At 41.6% G+C, this 18431-nt stretch overlaps 2 protein-coding genes across 2 annotated transcripts in view; both read right to left on the bottom strand.

Moving 5' to 3' along the window:
- Window positions 1–18431, bottom strand: part of LOC126720877 (uncharacterized) — a 62250-nt gene that overhangs the window by 29047 nt on the left and 14772 nt on the right. The gene's annotated exons all lie outside the window — the stretch shown is intronic.
- Window positions 12924–14146, bottom strand: LOC126720859 (rust resistance kinase Lr10-like). Its single transcript, XM_050423697.1, has one exon. The coding sequence runs from the start codon at window positions 13707–13709 to the stop codon at window positions 12993–12995; it is 717 nt and encodes a 238-aa protein (XP_050279654.1). The 5' UTR covers window positions 13710–14146; the 3' UTR covers window positions 12924–12992.

Below are 18431 nucleotides of genomic sequence, written 5' to 3'. Positions count from 1 at the left end.
GGTCTGCACTATCTTCAGTTTGTATTTATGTATTGAACTCTCTGTTTTTCACTTCTATTAGCATTGAATCATGTTGATATTTATCTTGTGTGGTACTGTTGTTGGTTCTTTGCTGTGGGCCTATTCTCTTGCAGATGTCTCGTCGATCTTCCAGGGGTAAAGACATAGTTGCTGACGATCCAGCAACACCAGTTGCTAAAAGGACTCGACTATCATCACAGGCATCTCAAGACCCCAATGAGGAGAGGTTCAGAACTCCGCTTACCTCACACATCTACTCAAACATCTTTGACAAGTCAACTCCCATAGTGGAACGGGTGGTGGAGTTTAACACCTTAGGGACCACTTTTATTCCTCGAATCTTTGAGAAACGAGATTAGGCAAACTTGTTTGGGAACTTTGACGATCCAATGGATGAGCTGGTCAAAGAATGCTTCTCCAATGCAACTGATCTTGGAGCTGAACTTATTTTCTGGGTCAGAGAAAAAGAGTTTGGTATTTCCCCAAACTCCATCGCAGATCTTCTCGGCATCACTAGACCTCAGAATGTGGATCTAACTCCGTACGATGATCGAACTCCAGAGGTTGAAGAAATTCTACAAATCCTAGGTTTTGATCATGAAGTATCCAATACAGGAACATCCATCAACACCGCAAAGTTTGCACCAGAGCTGACCACACTGAAGTTGATCATGTTCACTAATCTCTACCCACTGTCCAACACTACATTCATCAATCTTGGGAGAGCTCTATTCTTTTGTGATCTTATTACAGGAGCCCCCATTGATATATGTGCTCACATCTATTACACCTTGAGGAAGACCACGGTTCGAACTGCAGCTCGAGGAATTATTCCATTTTGCAGTCTCATCATGAAGCTCATTCTTCGTGAAGGCATCATTCCTCCCACAGATGGAAAAATGTTGACCCGTCAGTGTCCTATTTCTATGTACACTCTTCAAGCTAGCAGAAGTCACTCTTCTAAGACACCAAAGAGTGCACACATCTCTCCGGTTACTCCATCAGCTCCTGATTCAGAGACACCCGCACGTACCACATCTACTTCGCATGCTGTTCCTGAAGTTCCACAAGCTAGTATTCCGCAAGCACAGACTGATCCTCATACTGATAGAGTAGGCAGTTTACTTGCACAGATTCAGAAACGCATTGATGAGATTGTGACACTTCTCTACTCCACAAACAACCATGTTCAAATGCGTCTCGAGACTATGGAGAATCAGCTAGACGATATTCAACGAAAGTTGGATGACAGCCTTTAGCTATTCGTGCCAAAAAGGGGGAGAGCATTCAGTAAGGGGGAGAAAGCTCAAAGGGAAGTGTGCATAGTGATAGGGGGAGTACATACTCTTATTTTAAGTCTTAACCTTTAAACTTATAAGTTTATATTTTTATGTGTTTATATGGGTTTGATACACTGTGGTTTTGGTGTATTCTTGTTTCTAACTCATAACTTACAATCTCGGTTTAATCTTTTATATATATTGTTGATGTTTTTCATGATATATTGTGGTTTGTACCCATGTGCTTATGTAAGCTTTTAGGGTTAATGTTTTTATGCATAGTTCTGTAGGCTTTATGGTTTGTACCTTGCTTAATGCAGCCTTTTCTGCTATGTTGAAATCAGTACTTCTATCTAAATGTCTTGCATTTTGATTTATGTACTGTCACTCTTGTGCCCTTGTAGGATTGTTCCTAGATGCATATACTTTGTGTTTTATGCATTGGTTGAGTGTTGAGCATACAAGTATCTTGCCTTGTGTTTGTTAACTTGTATGTCATTGTGTTCATTCCAAGTGTGAATGAGCACTGTGATCACTACCTTGTGGTGTTCACTTGGTTGATCAAGCCATGGTTTATTTCTTAACTCCATCTATGCTTGATCACCTTAAGCTTGCTTCATATGCATTTCATGTTTTTCTGCATACAATGATCATGGTGTATTGTTGTGTTTCAGGAGTTTCATGTTCTTATGATTCAAGTGCTTCTCAGCTTCTAGAGTTAGGTGTGAGTGAGTTTTGTTCAACTATTCCCAACTCACATGTTAAGTCTAGAGTCTGTTTTAGGGTTTTGTCACGGAATAGCCAAAGGGGGAGATTGTAAGGTTGAATTTATTCAACCATCTAATTGGCTTTATTCCGTGCCAAATTTGCTTATATTTCAGCATTTAGTAACCTTGTATTTAGGTGGGTTTGTTGTAAGGGTAGTGAGTTAGATAGAGTGAAGTTTGCTCAAGAGTGTGCAAGAAAACAGAGACTCGCGGCTTAGCCTCGCGGGTGACTCGCGGCTGCAAGCCGCCAAACGCAGCACACATGCCACGCATGCCGGAAGGTGAACAGTCATGCCAGCTGGAGCACTACAGGACAAAACAGGACAACTGGCCATACGGTTATCTCATGACTGGATCTCGCGACTCAGTCAAGTCGCGAGGTCAAGCCGCGAGCGACCCCTGTTTTGTAAAACCTGACGTTTCACATTCCTCTCTCACTCTAGTATAAATACCCCTTTTACCCACGATTGTAAGAGAGCTTCCAGAGAGAATTTTGAGAGAGAAACCCTAAAGAAAAACAAGATTGATTCACTAACAATCTATACATTAGAGTCTCTTCAAATTCCTCAACTCTCTTCCTCTCCATTGTCAAATCCTTGAGAAGCATTTTACCAAACCTTGTTCTCACCATATTCATCACTGTGAGTGGGCTGTTTGGATTTCTGGGAAGCAGTTAGGAAGGAACCAATCTACATTGGTTGATGCTATGGTCTAGTAGCGGAATCCAGGAAGCTAGAAAAGAAAAAGGTTCGGCGCAACCTCATTGGAGCAAGAAGCTTGGAGGGCTTAGGTGCACTGGGTAAATTAGGCTTGGAGGGTCTTTTGTTGTCCATGTATCCCAACTATATTTTCTAGTGGATTGATTACCGCTTGGAGGGCGGCGGAGAGGTTTTACGCCAAGGGTTTCGGTTTCCTCTTCGATAACACATCGCGTGTTGTCTTTGTGTTCGCATCTTCCTTCCCTTTTATCTTTGCCTTATTTTCTGCTGTGGATGTCTTTTATAATTGGCTTAGATTGATTTCCAATTCTGTTTATAGCTTATGTTAATTTTCCGCACACTAGTTGTTTGACATATTGCTTGAATTGGTTAAGTTGTAATTTGGGGGTCTAAACGTTCAAGGGTATTTATACACATATTTGAACTTTCAATTCTTGTCGAGCATCTGGATAAAGCGAATGAAGTAGCCAAAGGCATGGTCCATGTTCATGAGGTTAGAGTGGGCCCTAGCTAGATGGACCCTATGGTGAGGCTCCTCAAAGATGACATCTTGCCCGAGGAAAAGTCGGAGGCGGAGAAAATACGAAGAAAAGCTCCTCGATTCTGGTTGTCCAAGGACCACAAATTGTACAAACGCTCATATTCCGGGCCATATTTACTGTGTGTCCACCCTGAGGCATCGGAACTACTACTTGAAGAGCTGCACGAAGGGATCTGCGGGAGTCACACAAGAGGAAGATCTCTGTCGTACCGAGCCATTACCCAGGGATATTGGTGGCCTGGGATGCAGAAGGAAGCCTTGGAATACGTTAAAAAGTGTGACCAGTGCCAAAGGTTCGCCCCAAATATTCATCAGCCAGGCGAGATTCTCAACCCTCTGTCCAGTCCATGGCCGTTCGCCCAGTGGGGCCTGGATATTGTAGGACCTTTCCCAAAGGCAACAGGAAATAAGAGATATCTACTGGTCGGCACAGATTACTTCACCAAATGGGTTGAAGCTGAGCCCCTGGCCAACATCAGGGATGTGGATGCTAAGAAATTCATCTGGAGAAACATTGTTACATGATTCGGGGTCCCTCGCACCCTCATTTCAGATAATGGACTCCAGTTTGACAGCAAGGCCTTCAGAAGATACTGCTGCGAACTGGGAATCACTAACAGGTATTCAACTCCAGCTTATCCTCAAGGAAATGGGCAAGCCGAGGCTGTCAACAAGGTCATAGTTAATGGGCTCAAGAAGAGACTGGATGATGCCAAGCGAAGATGGGTGGAAGAGCTGCCACACGTCTTATGGACTTATTGGACTATGCCACGGCGGTCAACAGGGGAGACACCTTTTACCGTGACCTACGGGGCTGAGGCCGTTATCCCTCTAGAGGCAAACTTCCCAACGCTGAGGACGAGCTCCTTCACCCCGAACAGTAACGACGAACTACTGGGGAAGAACCTAGACCTGATCGACGAACGAAGAGAAATGGCAATGATCCATTTGGCCTATTACCACCAGAAGCTCAAACAGGGGTATGATGCCAATGTGAAGCTCAGACCGCTAGCACTAGGGGACTTAGTGCTGAGGAAAGTTGTGGGCGCTATCAAGAACCCATCCTGGGGGAAGCTTGGACCCAATTAGGAAGGGTCATACCGAATTACTTCAGTTGCAGGAATAGGAGCCTTCTACCTAGAAGACTTAGATGAAAAGGCTGTACCTCGTCCATGGAATGTAAATAACCTGAGGAGGTATTATTATTAATAAATGCATTTCTCTAGTTCAAATTTTAAGTCTATCCCGATTATATATCTTGCATTCTGGCAACCATCTAAGTACTAGACAGAACCAAGGTCTTGCATGGTCCTCGGACTCAAACCTATGGGGAAACTAGCTACTTCAAGAAGATCTAAGTACTAGACAGAACCAAGGTCTTACATGGTCCTCGAACTCAAACCTATAGGGAAACTAGCTACTTCAAGAAGATCTAAGTACTAGACAGAACCAAGGTCTTGCATGGTCCTCGGACTCAAACCTATGGGGAAACTAGCTACTTCAAGAAGATCTAAGTACTAGACAGAACCAAGGTCTTGCATGGTCCTCGGACTCAAACCTATGGGAAAACTAGCTACTTCAACAAGATCTAAGTACTAGACAGAACCAAGGTCTTGCATGGTCCTCGGACTTTGCATGGTCCTCGGACTCAAACCTATGGGGAAACTAGCTACTTCAAGATTCGTAAAAGTTGTGGATATGACCTAAGCACACACTCGGTACCTCGGATCATACACTCAGCCCCCTAAAAATATGGGTAGACGCAAACTAAGTGTCCCCTAGACGCCGGCGAGTTAGAATTTAGGGGTTTAATTTCAAATGTATTATGTACGCAACCATTCATACCCGTTAGGATAACCAATTCACAAGACACGAGGTTCGCAGTAATAACAATAGCGGTGATGACAATAAACGCATAATTCAAAAGAAAAAAGAAGAAAGGAATTCCATACATGTAGTCCAAAAAATTTGATTACAAACAATTCCAAGGTCCTTAAAACAGAAGCGAACTAACTAAAACTAAACTAGAACCAATACAAAAGTTGGCCGGGATCCCTACTTCTTCAACTTTATTTTGGCCCCTTCCTTGGGGAGCTGAGCAGGATTAGCCTCAGGACCCTCGGAGACATCAACAGGGGGAATGGTCTGAAGGGGCTGAACCAAGAGAGTCGGCTCCTCGGCATGAGAGACCTGAGCACTGACTGTGGACTCGGCAGCCTCCTGGGGCGTTTCAGGATTCGGGCCTCCATGTGTTTCTGTCACCCCAAGAAGCTCGCCCCCCTTGGCTGGCTCATCAAGAGTGGGTACGACCAGAGCAGCCTCAGGCCGAGCAGTCTCAGTCTCTTCTGGGGCACTCACAGCCTCGGAGCTGGCAGAGGCGATCTCACGGATGGCTGGAGGGTAGTATACCTTCTCCACCTTCCACAGATCCGATGAAGCCTCAACCCCAGCTTGTTTGAGGGCTTCGTTCCAAACCTGGGAGCAGTAGAGCCTGCATACTCCAGGGATTTGAGCTTTAAGAATGGCCTGAGTCTCAGCCACCCCGGAGTAGTAAGCCTCCTCCTCGGCTTTCTCCTTGGAGGTCTCGACCTCCGTCCTGGCAAATTCAGCCTCCGTCTTAGCCCTTAGAGCTTCGTCCCTAGCCCACTCCGCAACATTTTTGGCTTCCTCCGCCTCAACCAGTTTCTTCTTTAGATCAACGATTTGCTCCTTAGCAATCCTCAGCTGATCTTCAGTTTCAAGTAGGTGCTTTGTCTGGTTTTCGGCCTGCCTCTGAGCGCTGGCCAGGCCAAATTTGGTGCTGTCCCTGGCCCTGGTCATCTCCTTCAGCTCCTCCCTGGCCTTAGTGAGGTCAACCTCGGAATTCTTGAGAGTCCGCGCAGCGTTCACGCGTTTATTACGCTCAAGCTCTAGGGACCTGCTCTGCTCCTTGGCGTCCTCTTCCAGCCTATAGGTGGCCTGGACAGCCTACCAATTGAAACAAGGCCACGATAAGTTGAAAATCAAGGAACCAAAAATCAACAAAGTCACAAGTGTGAGAAACTTTACCATGCCCAAATACCTCTTGATATTGAGGAAGACCTCTTGCCTCCTCAAATTCCTCAATTCCTCCATATCAGTGGGGAGCAACAGGGTCCTCTCCAACGCGTCGGCCACATAAGTGCCTTCGCCGCCCTGGAAGTCCCTTAGGGAAGCGTTGTCCATCAGCGGCTCCCCATGAAGCATTGGGACAGGAAGCCAAGCCTGGGGCGTAGGTTGGGCATCGACCTCTTTTCCATGGCCTTGATGCCCAATCTTTAATTGCTTTTGAGCCCGCGAGGCTTCACCCTCCTCTTAAAAGGAGCGAGACTTCCCCCCATCCATTGGCTCTTTACCCTTGGAACTCCTCTTCCTCTTTGGGTCGGTGGGTTCAAGCCGAGGAGGCAGAGTCGATTGGGGAGGAGCAGGAAGTTTAGGTCAGGGAGATGGTGGCTGCGACCGGGAGGGAGAAGACCTGGTCTGAACAGGCTGAGGTTGTGGTGGAGGAGGAGGAAGATTAGATTGTGACTTCCCTGGTGTATCCTTCCCCGGTTGGCCCTCAATCAGGTCGAACAAGCTAGACGGGGGCTTTCTCTTAAAACCCATCTCCGCCTGAGAAGATGTCCCCACTAACAAGAGATCCGCCTCGGACAAGTCAGGGTCACCCAAGTCACCAAAAGGATCCTCGGATGGACTAGCTTGGTTAAACACACCGAATCCTTTTTCGGACAAACCCAAATCACCCTCGGCCTCCGCTGCTTGGTGGGACAAGGAAGAGCCTGCCAACAGGATGCCCTCTAGGACAGGAGATCCTTCGGAAATCAAAAATCCGTGCTCTACTACGGCGATTTTCTGAAGCCGAGGATCGTTAGCTCTGATCACGTGCTTCGGGGCGGCGAATGACTTTTGGATAGGATTGTACCCCAAGATCTTGTGAGCGGCTCTGACCTGGTTGTCTGCTTCGTTTACAAAAACCGCCACCTTGAGAATAAGTCTCTAAATCTCCCCAGTTGGTCAAGTGAAAGTGTCGTTGAAAGGCGTGCGGATCTGCAAAAAAAAAACATGTTCATATTAGTAGCCGAACCGAGTAAATCATGATGGCAAAGAAGATCAGCCCTCTCCTACTCTCGATACCCCACCTGGTTCCCCCTCCACTGTTGGGCAAGGAAGGTCGTCATGCCACCCCCCAGACACAATGAGAAAGTCCTTGTTTAACCTTTTGCTGTACTCGGGGAAGTACTGAATAAGCCGAACCTCATCGTCCCTCGTCTTCATATAGTAGGACTTGTCTGTCAGGAGTTGGAGGTTGTAGCACCAGTTTACATCGTGATTGGTTAATCTTAGCCCCATTTTCTCGTTTAAAGCATCCACACAACCCAGGATCCTAAACACATTAGCAGCGCACTGGGTGGGAGCTAAGCGAAAATGCCTAAGGTAATCCCTCATTACTGGTCCCATGGGGATTCTCATACCACATTCTACAAAGGCGATTATGGGGATCACCACTTCGCCCCCGTTTCTTCTAAAATGCCATTCCCCTTCCTCACAATACCTCAAACCTACATTAGGGGGTATCCTATAATCGACGATGAATTTTTCCATCGCCTCCTCGGTCTCAACCAACTTTTTTAATTTACCCATCCCTAAAAACAGCTAAAAAATTCAGGGAAAGACAAAGGAGGGAGAGGGGTAAGAGGAAAAGGAACTTAGAAGAGAGGGAACACAAGTTAGTGAAAGCAGAAAACTTACAGAAATGAGGAAAAGCTCCTCGAACAGGCTTTTTATGCTGGAAAGAGACTTGAGATTGGCTGGAAGTTTGATTGAACTCAGGATATGTGCGCCAGAACTCTTAAGTGCAAAGGTAAAGAGACAAATCGGTTCAAATGAGTATTTATACCTCCCATTAAAAGTAACTGTGCGGATTTTCCCACCCATAAAGGTAAGGAAATCTCCACCGTTAGATCACCATCGCACCGTTGAACGTGGGGAGCACAGAGCCACTAGCATTTAATGAAGACACGCTTCATATACCAAGGCGCCCGGAATGTGTCTCGGGCAAACGAAGAGGCTCTGGCATTGATGGAGGACAAGACTTGACAAGCCATGATAGAGGCCCGATGTCACCAAAACCCTCATCTCCATCCGAAGAGCCGGACAGCAAGATTTTAAGGGGCTATTGTGGGGCCAAAGAATTTGCAACCCTGGTCCACTTTATACTGGGCCCAAAACCCGCGCCGAGACGGACAAAGAAAGCCCAAATGGCCTAGAAACGTTGCCGAGGACGATCCTGCTCTCGGCATCCCAAATACCAAGAGGGGAGAACAGCACACTGGCAAAAGCAGCCTCCCAGAGCGCCCCCAGGAGAAGGATAAGTACAGTAGGATACCCATAAACGTATGGTGTAGGAGCAATCCAAGGAGAAACTGTCACCTTCGCATTGAATGCACCCAACTAATGTCCTGGCCACATTAATGAGGAAATGACCCCTAAACAGTGCAACCTAGGTTGCCGCAACTCACAGAGGGTTTAGGAAGGTGGCTGATGAGACGAACACTCGAGTAATGACCTGCATGATCAACAGGTGGAGGGTTAAGATCGATTGGAAAGAAGTATATAATGTGAGAGACCCCCCATGAATGGGGGATCGCGGAAAAAAGAGAGGAAGAGAAAAAAAAGGAGGAGACGGTAATAGCCTGCATGGTCTTGGAAACCTTTGTAACCTAGTATTGAAGGAAGAAGAAGGATATTAAGTTCCTCGGACGAAACGCCCGAGGACCAAATTTCATGCTTTAATCCATATCCTTGTTACTCAGCTCGTTTATAACCGTGTCTAGTTGTTGTAATCCAAACTAAGACCTAGTTCTTAAACTCATTCTCTACAAATTTATTGTATTGGGCTAGTTGGGCTTAAGACCATTCATCCAACAGGAGAGGTGCTCGAACCCAGTCCCTACATACGTGTTTAAATAGTAAAAAGAAAACCTAGGATGGCTAAAAACCCAAAGGCAGCTAGCAAACCCTAAGGCGGCAATAAAAGTATATAAAACCCTAATTTGACTAAAAAAAAATTAAAACACCTAAAATAAGGAAATAAATCACCTAAACTTAAAATAACAAAAATTACATAAAAAATACTAAAAAGTTAAATAATTACAAAATTTAAATATTAAACCGTGTCCTATTTCAATTATTCTAACGTCTTTACCTTTCTCTGTAATGGCACATGGAAAATTTCCCTCCTCGTCACGTTCGCATAGACCCCCTCCACAGTAACAACTGCTACAAGCATCAGATACATCATGCTTGCACTTCAAGGTCGAACTCAGCAGTTAAATTTAGGTCATCTGAATGCTCTTTTACAGCTGGGACCCGAATAATTGAACATTCAGAAGGAAAACTGGGAGAACTATCGTTGGAATGAGTAATGATTGCATTTAAATAGAGTATGATTGGGTGTGGTGAGTTAAAAAGAGATGAATGGAAGAGTTGTGAAAAGTAAAATTGGTGAAGTATTCGCATTTTTGGGAGTTTTCTCTTTACTTCTCCTTCAGCTGAGTGAAGAAGCAAAAGGTGTGAGAAAACAAAGAAAACAAAGAGACAGAAGAAGCCATCCCACAATTCCCAATTCACTAGCAAAAAACAAAAATCACAACCAAGAATCTAAATACTCTAAACTAAAAGAACGTGTTTGTATAACTTCTTGTCTTCTTTCTTCACTATATAATATGTGGTTTCTCTGATTAACATTGTACTTGACTACTTGGAAAGTGGATATAAAAGACTTGGGAAAAAAATAGGCTGAAATTGGTGGGGTACCCATCTCAATTCTCAAACATGCTCAGTGCATTGAGGAGTTTCTACTCATCTTCCCCATTAAAGCTCAGTGGAAGACTCACTTAACTCCCCGACTCTTCAAAACCTGAGACCAGTCAAAAGTTTGTAGTGGAAATCATTGCGACTAGTTTGAATCGTGGATATGTGTGGACTGGAGTCTTTGTGAATTGGGTACAAAATAGACAATCAATGGCCCCATAAAAATGGAAAATGTTATGACCACAACTTGCTCACATGGCAAGTCTTGAATGATGGAGTAAAAGTTGTGGGCTCACAACTCCACCACTCACGACTTACCACATAAATAAGTTGTAGCAAAAGTTATGGTCCTATCATTACTCTAAAAAAGTAATGGAGCTAAACCAAACATAAACGTGACCAACCCACTTGCCATCTTACTCCTCGAACATGCCCATGGTATGTGGCATTGTGGTGCCCGTGCCATTCCATAATCCATATTATTTGATCCCAATATTATTGAAACTTGAAAGATAATTAGATAAATGATATATCTAATGGGCCATATCCCACTGAGAAAATTACATAAAATGGTTAGGGGCCAGCCTAGATAAGGTTTTTCTTCAACCTACTATGTGGTGATTTATAAGACTATCTACATATAATATTTAAACAAGTCATATGATTTATAAGAAATGTCATATGACTAAAAGTACATGAGAATAGTGTTTTTAACCACCATGTAATGGATTGGGGGAAATTTTTTTTTAAATTGGTTTGGAGGTAAAGTTTTTGTTACAAGTATTGCACTGTCCAAGGTCCAGCTGAAGTCCAAATCATTGCCGAATGTCAAATGCTCAATTTCCATTTGAAAAATAAAAAATAAAAAATAAGAACTTTAGTGTTACATAAAAGTTAGCTCGAAATTGATTTGGAGCTATTTATCTCTAACCCATTATATGGCCAATGAAGAGATTATCCACATGTAATTTTAGTCACATGACTTTTTTAATGAATCGTGTGACTTCTTTAAATAATATGCATAGATAGTCTTATAAATCATCATCTGGTGTGTTGGAGGAGATATCTGCAAATTGGATTAGAGCTCAATTTTGTCCAATCCACGGCCAACTCTATGCATAGACCCTACTTATCCCAAAAATTTTAACGGGTCCTAAGGCTCCCATTACATAAAGAAATGGGTGGATTTTACATTCTTTCCCCCACTTCTAAGAAGGCCCAAACAAATATCAAGCCTATAGGAATCCAACCCAATTAAAACCTATATTATTTCACCCCAAAAAAAATGTTATAAATGTGCCGAATAATCATTGAAAATTAATTTTCCTGAGTAAGGGAGATGTTAATAAAACTTCAATATAAAAAATTAATTAGCAAATTTGCATGTAAGAAGAGCAATTAAATATATATATATATATATAGAAAGTTGAATAGATAACATTTAATTAATATTATTAAAAAAAAAAAAAACCACTAAACTCTATCGCATTTAAATAGGGTCTGCATGGGTGAGGTAATTTCATAAAGATTAATAAAGAGTTAAGAATTCGCATTTTTGGCTAGTCAAGTAATCTGAAAGTAAAAAGTCCTTGATACGCATATGGTCCTCAAGTGTAAGAGATGTTAATAACTTCATATGGTCCTCAAGTCCACCCCAGTTAGATTGTAGGAGGTGTTTTGTCACAATTTACTGGCAATAAACTGCAATTTGCCGATTTGGGTCTGCGCTATTCGTGAATGGAAAGCCAATGATACCGAATTTTTTACATTGAAATGGCGAACAATTTGGTTGTTTTCTCTTTTCTTCTTCAACTGAGTGAAGCAGCGAGAGGTGTGAGAGAACAAAGAAAACAAACAGATAGACAGAAACCATCGAAAAATTCCCGATTCAGTAGCAAAAACGAAAATCACAAACAAGAATGTATTTACTCTAAACTATAACAACGTGGTTGTACAGCTTCTGTCTTCACTAATTATAGTATGTGGTTTCACTGATTAACACGGTAGTTGAATTGGAAATTGGATATGGAAGCGGTGTGAAAACAGGCTGAAATAAAATGAAAATGAGAACAAGTTCGGATACCCATCTGACACATATGATCTGTGCATTGGGAAATCTCTTCATGCCAATGCCAAAGAGTCTCCACTGAGGGGAGTTTCCTGCTCATCTGACCCCATTGACACGCAGAGGAAAGACTCACTTGCCTCTTCAAAACCTGAGAACAGTCAAAAAGTTTGTTGTGGAAATCTCTGTGACTTGTTTCAATCGTGGAGACGGGTAGAGTCGTGTGCATTGGGTAGTGAGTACACTACACGGACATGCCTTTGGTCTGTGATGTCATTACCAATTCCAAAGCCCATAATGTATAATCCCAAGATTATCGAAAATATATCTTTTTTTTCTTTCAGAAACATCGAAAAATAAATCTAATTGAGCACAATATATGCCACTGAGAAAATTACATAATATGGATAGGGTGGATATTATTCAGCATATATAACTATACACCAAATTTAATGACACATTCTTTCTAAATATTTGAATTCCTCGCCGTCTTAACCAGATCTAACAAGAGCTCGACATAAGATTAAACCACATCATAGTATGAAATTTGTTCACTATAATAGTATTATTGTTATACCTTTTTTTCCTTTCTTGTGTATTGCACGGGTTAACGACAAGATTAGATTAGAAGAAAAGCCATAAAATCAGGTCTTATCAAATATTTTGAGCAACATAGAAAAGATCTTCCTTAACAAGCTAAAAATAAATACAATCAACAAAGCTCATACCTCCTATCGAGTCAATGTTTCCCCTAAAATAAAGTATATTTTAGTGCATAGAGTCATATTGCATTGACATCATTACAGTAGAAGAATCTATCGGTGATCTTGGCGGAGAAAACAAGTAAGGTTTGGGGGGGATTTGCAAAGAGTCAAGACTCCCTTCCAACATATCCACCACTTTACTCATTGATGGTCGGTTTGAGGGGTTAGTTTGTATGCACCATAAACTCACTATTATCATCTTCCTTGCAGTGTCTTCATCTCCTTCCTCTAAAAGGCCTAACAATCCTAATTCTTCATTTAGTTCAAGACGCTTGTAAATCCAATGTGGAAAATATATTTCACTAGTAAAATCAACACTAACATCAATATTCTTTCGGCCTCCCACCATTTCTAAAACCATCATTCCATAGCTATAGACATCTGACTTGCGAGAGATACCTCCAAAACTTCTACAAAATACTTCGGGAGCTATATATCCAGTAGTCCCTCTTGCACCGACCATTGATATAGTACTCTTTTCTCTAGGGCATATCTTTGCAAGGCCAAAATCAGAAATTTTTGGGCAAAAGTTCTCATCCAAAAGAATGTTGTGAGGCTTTATGTCAAAATGCAAAATTCGTGTGTTGCAACCTCTATGCAAGTACTCCAAGCCTCGTGCAATGCCAATTGCAATCTTGTATAATGTTTCCCACCCCAAATGATGATTAGAACTTGATGGATTTCCTTTATATATGAACTTCTCAAGGGATCCATTAGGCATAAGCTCATAGATAAGAGCTCTTTTAGAACCCTCAAAACAAAACCCCTTAAGAGTGACAATGTTAACATGGGAGGTCCTACTAATGCTTGCAACCTCATTAAGGAACTCCTCTCCATTACCTTACGATTCTTTCATAACCTTCACTGCCACAAAACAGCCGTCTTGTAACTTCCCCTTATAGACACTACCATAGCCCCCTTGGCCTAATTTATCATTAAAGGACTTGGTCATTGTCTTTATATCAGCATAACTGTATCTTCTAACGACAAGAGGTCCATGACTTTTTAGAAATGCCTCAACACTCTGATGAGTTAGAGTTTCCTTCTTCCAAAAATTAATACTTTTAATTAACTTGAACTTCTTCCAAAAATTAATACTTTTAATTATCTTGAACTTTCTCCAGAAGCAGCAGATTATAACCATCAAAACACCAATTGCAACAGATGAAGTAGCTGTATTAAAAGAAATGAGATTATGAAGTTATGTGCTGACACGACAGTAACTCAAACTACATATTGATAATGTCTTGAACCTCAATAAATTTGCATTTTCTTGTGGTGACTCAAGAGTAACAATGAAGAAGCACATGCTAAGAATGTACCTCGGAGGAAAATCATGGATTATAAAAATTTTAGCTATTGTACCGATTGATTCTGTACATACAATTACATCTTATTGAATAATAAAAAATGGAGCAAATGGAGGCATTAACAAAATTACTCTAAAGATTGGATAATTAGATACATCGTGAGAAGGGGTAAAAAAGGAAGGTCACAGTTTTTTGTGTTGAAGGCACACTATATCGCTTCCATATGGAATCATTTGAGTTCTATAGAATAGCATGTCCTATCATTAGTATCAACAAAAAATTTGATTAAATAAATATGTTACCTATCACCATCACATTCAATCTCTTACTCCTTGTATTACTCCCTGTATTATTCCCTGCATTATTCACTATATTACTCCCTGCATTATTCCCTGTATCCGTATCAAAAGCAGCAAAGAACAATACTATTAGTTGATAATTAGATAATAAAAAAATAATCAATGTAACATATTGACAAAGCAAAATTGGTATTCTTTGAAATCTCAACAGTATTTAACAAAGAACAATGAACATCGGATTACATTTATCTAATATAGATTTTATAACAAGACAGTTCAATCTATTTCTAATTTCCTAAAAGGAGCCAATCTGAATCTACTTAATCTAGTGCTGTAGAAGAGAGGTCTGTGGATTGTGGCATAGAATAGAATAGCAGTAAGTCATATACATGTATTAGGAATAATAATTAATACATAGAAACCTACGAAATTTTATAAGCAGTTTTGGTAATGGAAAAATCCCCATTTCAATACCTTTCCCCAAATTGGCACAAAGAAAATTCCTCTGCTATAACTGTTGGGCTTTTGTGGAGCCTAATTTTGTTTGATCCGATTCGACGACCCGAATAATATTGTGTGGTTTTTAATGAGAGATTTACTGAGGCTTAGTCCATGGAGCAGAGGCTTGGATCGATAGGACCAAGTCGGAGCGCTCATGGATAAGCCTTTTGGGGGTCCAGGGGCAACGCCCCCGGGAAAAAAATTTTGGCCCATTTTGTATAATAGAAACCGACTTTGATTAGGGTTTTTAATTGGGGGTTGGTTGCCGTGTTTTGATTGTGAGGAATAATTGTAGCCGCATCTTGTATTTTCTTCTTCCCTAATAATAGTGAAATCTCTGCAACTCCGTGGACGTAGGCAAATTGCTGAACCACGTAAATATTGTCTTATGCGTGTAATTATTTTTCTTTGGCGTGTGTTTTCTCTCCTTTTTTTTGTTTCTCACAGGTTGGGATTTTGGTTAAATTCCCTACAACTGGTATCAGAGTCTAGGGTTAGGTTTGAGTGGGAGCAATGGCAGAGGAAGCAGGAAAGGCGTCTGGAATAGAAAAGTTTGATGGCACATACTTTGCGTATTGGAGGATGCAGATTGAAAATTATCTCCATGGGAGGAAATTGCATCTGCCTCTTTTGGGGACAAAACCTGAGACTATGAAGGCTGAAGAATAGGCGCTTCTTGACAGACAGGTTTTAGGAGTTATTAGGTTAACTCTGTCTAGGTCTGTTGCACACAATGTTGTAAAGGAGAAGACCACAGCAGATCTGATGAAGGCTTTGTCCGGTATGTATGAAAAGTCGTCTGCAAACAACAAGGTGCATCTGATAAAGAAATTGTTCAATTTGAAGATGGCAGAGAATGCATCAGTAGCACAACATCTGAACGAATTTAACACTATCACAAATCAATTGTCGTCTGTAGAAATTGATTTTGATGATGAGATTCGTGCTCTGACCGTCTTGGCTTCTTTGCCAAACAGTTGGGAGGCTATGAGGATGGCAGTAAGCAATTCTACAGGAAAGGAAAAGCTCAAGTACAATGATATACGAGATTTAATTCTGGCTGAGGAGATTCGCAGAAGAGATGCAGGCGAAACCTCAGAATCTGGTTCTGCCCTAAACCTTGAGACAAGAGGCAGAGGTAATAACAGAAATTCAAATCGGAGCATATCAAAATCCAGAAATTCTAATCGGAACAGAAGTAAATCTAGATCAGACCAACAAGTACAATACTGGAATTGTGGGAAAACAGGTCACTTTAGGAACCAATGCAAAAGTCCTAAGAAGAAAAATGAAGATGATTCTGCTAATGCTGTAACAGAAGAGGTACAGGATGCATTACTTCTTGCAGTAGACAGTCCACTTGATGATTGGGTTTTGGATTTAGGAGCTTCGTTTCATACCACTCCACACCGAGAAATCATACAGAATTATGTTGCAGGTGATTTTGGTAAGGTGTATTTGCCTGATGGTTCAGCCTTAGATGTTGTGGGTATGGGAGACGTCCGGATATTGTTGCCCAATGGGTCTGTTTGGTTACTGGAGAAGGTTTGACATATCCCTGACCTGAGGAGGAACCTAATTTCTATTGGACAACTTGATGATGAAGGACATGCAATAATATTTATTGGTGGTACTTGGAAGGTTACAAAGGGAACTAGGGTATTGGCTCATGGAAAGAAGACTGGTACTCTGTATATGACCTCAAGTCCAAGAGACACAATTACAGTTGCTGATGCAAGTACTGATACAAGCCTATGGCACCGCAGACTTGGTCACATGAGTGAGAAAGGGATGAAGATACTGTTGTCAAAAGGAAAACTACCAGAATTGAAGTCCATTGATTTTGACATGTGTGAAAGTTGCATCTTAGGAAAGCAGAAAAAGGTGAGCTTCTTAAAAACTGGCAGGACACCGAAGGCTGAAAAATTGGAATTAGTACATACTGATTTTTGGGGGCCTTCTCCAGTTGCATCTCTTGGAGGTTCAAGGTACTACATCACTTTTATTGATGACTCAAGCAAAAAGGTATGGGTTTATTTTCTAAAAAATAAATCTGATGTATTTGAAACTTTTAAGAAATGGAAGGCCATGGTTGAGACAGAAACAGGTTTGAAAGTAAAATGTTTGAGGTCAGATAATGGAGGAGACTACATAGATGGAGGGTTTAGTGAGTATTGTGCTGCATAGGGAATTAGAATGGAGAAAACCATTCCTGGGACACCACAGCAGAATGGTGTGACTGAGCGCATGAACAGAATTCTCAATGAGCGTGCTAAAAGTATGAGGTTGCATGCTGGACTACCAAAAACTTTCTGGGCTGATGCTGTTAGCACTGCAGCTTACCTAATAAACCGAGGACCATCAGTTTCTATGGAGTTTAGACTTCCTGAGGAGGTTTGGAGCGGTAAAGAGGTAAAGTTTTCATACTTAAAAGTTTTTGGTTGTGTTTCTTATGTTCATATTGATTCTGATGCTCGTAGTAAACTTGATGCAAAGTCTAAAATATGTTTTTTCATTGGCTATGGTGATGAGAAATTTGGCTATAGGTTTTGGGATGAACAAAACAGGAAAATCATCATAAATAGAAATGTGATATTTAATGAACAGGTTATGTACAAGGACAGGTCAGCTGTAGTGTCAGATGTTACAGAGATAGATCAAAAGAAATCTGAGTTTGTCAACTTAGATGAATTGACTGAAAGCACTGTCCAGAAAAGGGGTGACGAAGATAAGGAGAATGTAAATTCACAGGTAGATCTGAGTACACCTGTAACTGAAGTTCGCAGATCTTCTAGAAACGTTAGACCTCCACAGCGTTATTCACCTGTTTTAAATTATCTCCTGTTGACTGATGGTGGTGAGCTATAATGTTATGATGAAGCCTTGCAAGATGAGAATTCAAGCAAGTGGGAGTTAGCCATGAAGGATGAGATGGATTCCTTGTTGAGGAATCAGACATGGGAACTGACTGAATCGCCAGTAAGAAAGAAGGCTTTGCACAACAAGTGGGTATACAGAATAAAGAATGAACATGATGGTAGCAAACATTCCAAGGCCAGATTAGTTGTTAAAGGGTTCCAGCAGAAGGAGGGCATTGACTACACAGAGATATTTTCTCCAGTTGTGAAGATGTCAACAATCAGACTGGTACTGGGAATGGTGGCTACAGAAAACTTACATCTTGAGCAGTTAGATGTGAAGACAGCATTCCTTCATGGTGACTTGGAGGAAGATCTTTACATGATTCAGCCAGAAGGGTTCGTTGTTCAGGGACAAGAGAATCTAATCTGCAAACTAAGAAAGAGCTTGTATGGCCTAAAACAAACTCCTAGA

This window comes from Quercus robur, chromosome 1, assembly GCF_932294415.1.
Source record: "Quercus robur chromosome 1, dhQueRobu3.1, whole genome shotgun sequence".
Classification (NCBI taxonomy): Eukaryota; Viridiplantae; Streptophyta; class Magnoliopsida; order Fagales; family Fagaceae; genus Quercus; species Quercus robur.
This window is presented reverse-complemented; position numbering and strand designations above follow the sequence as displayed.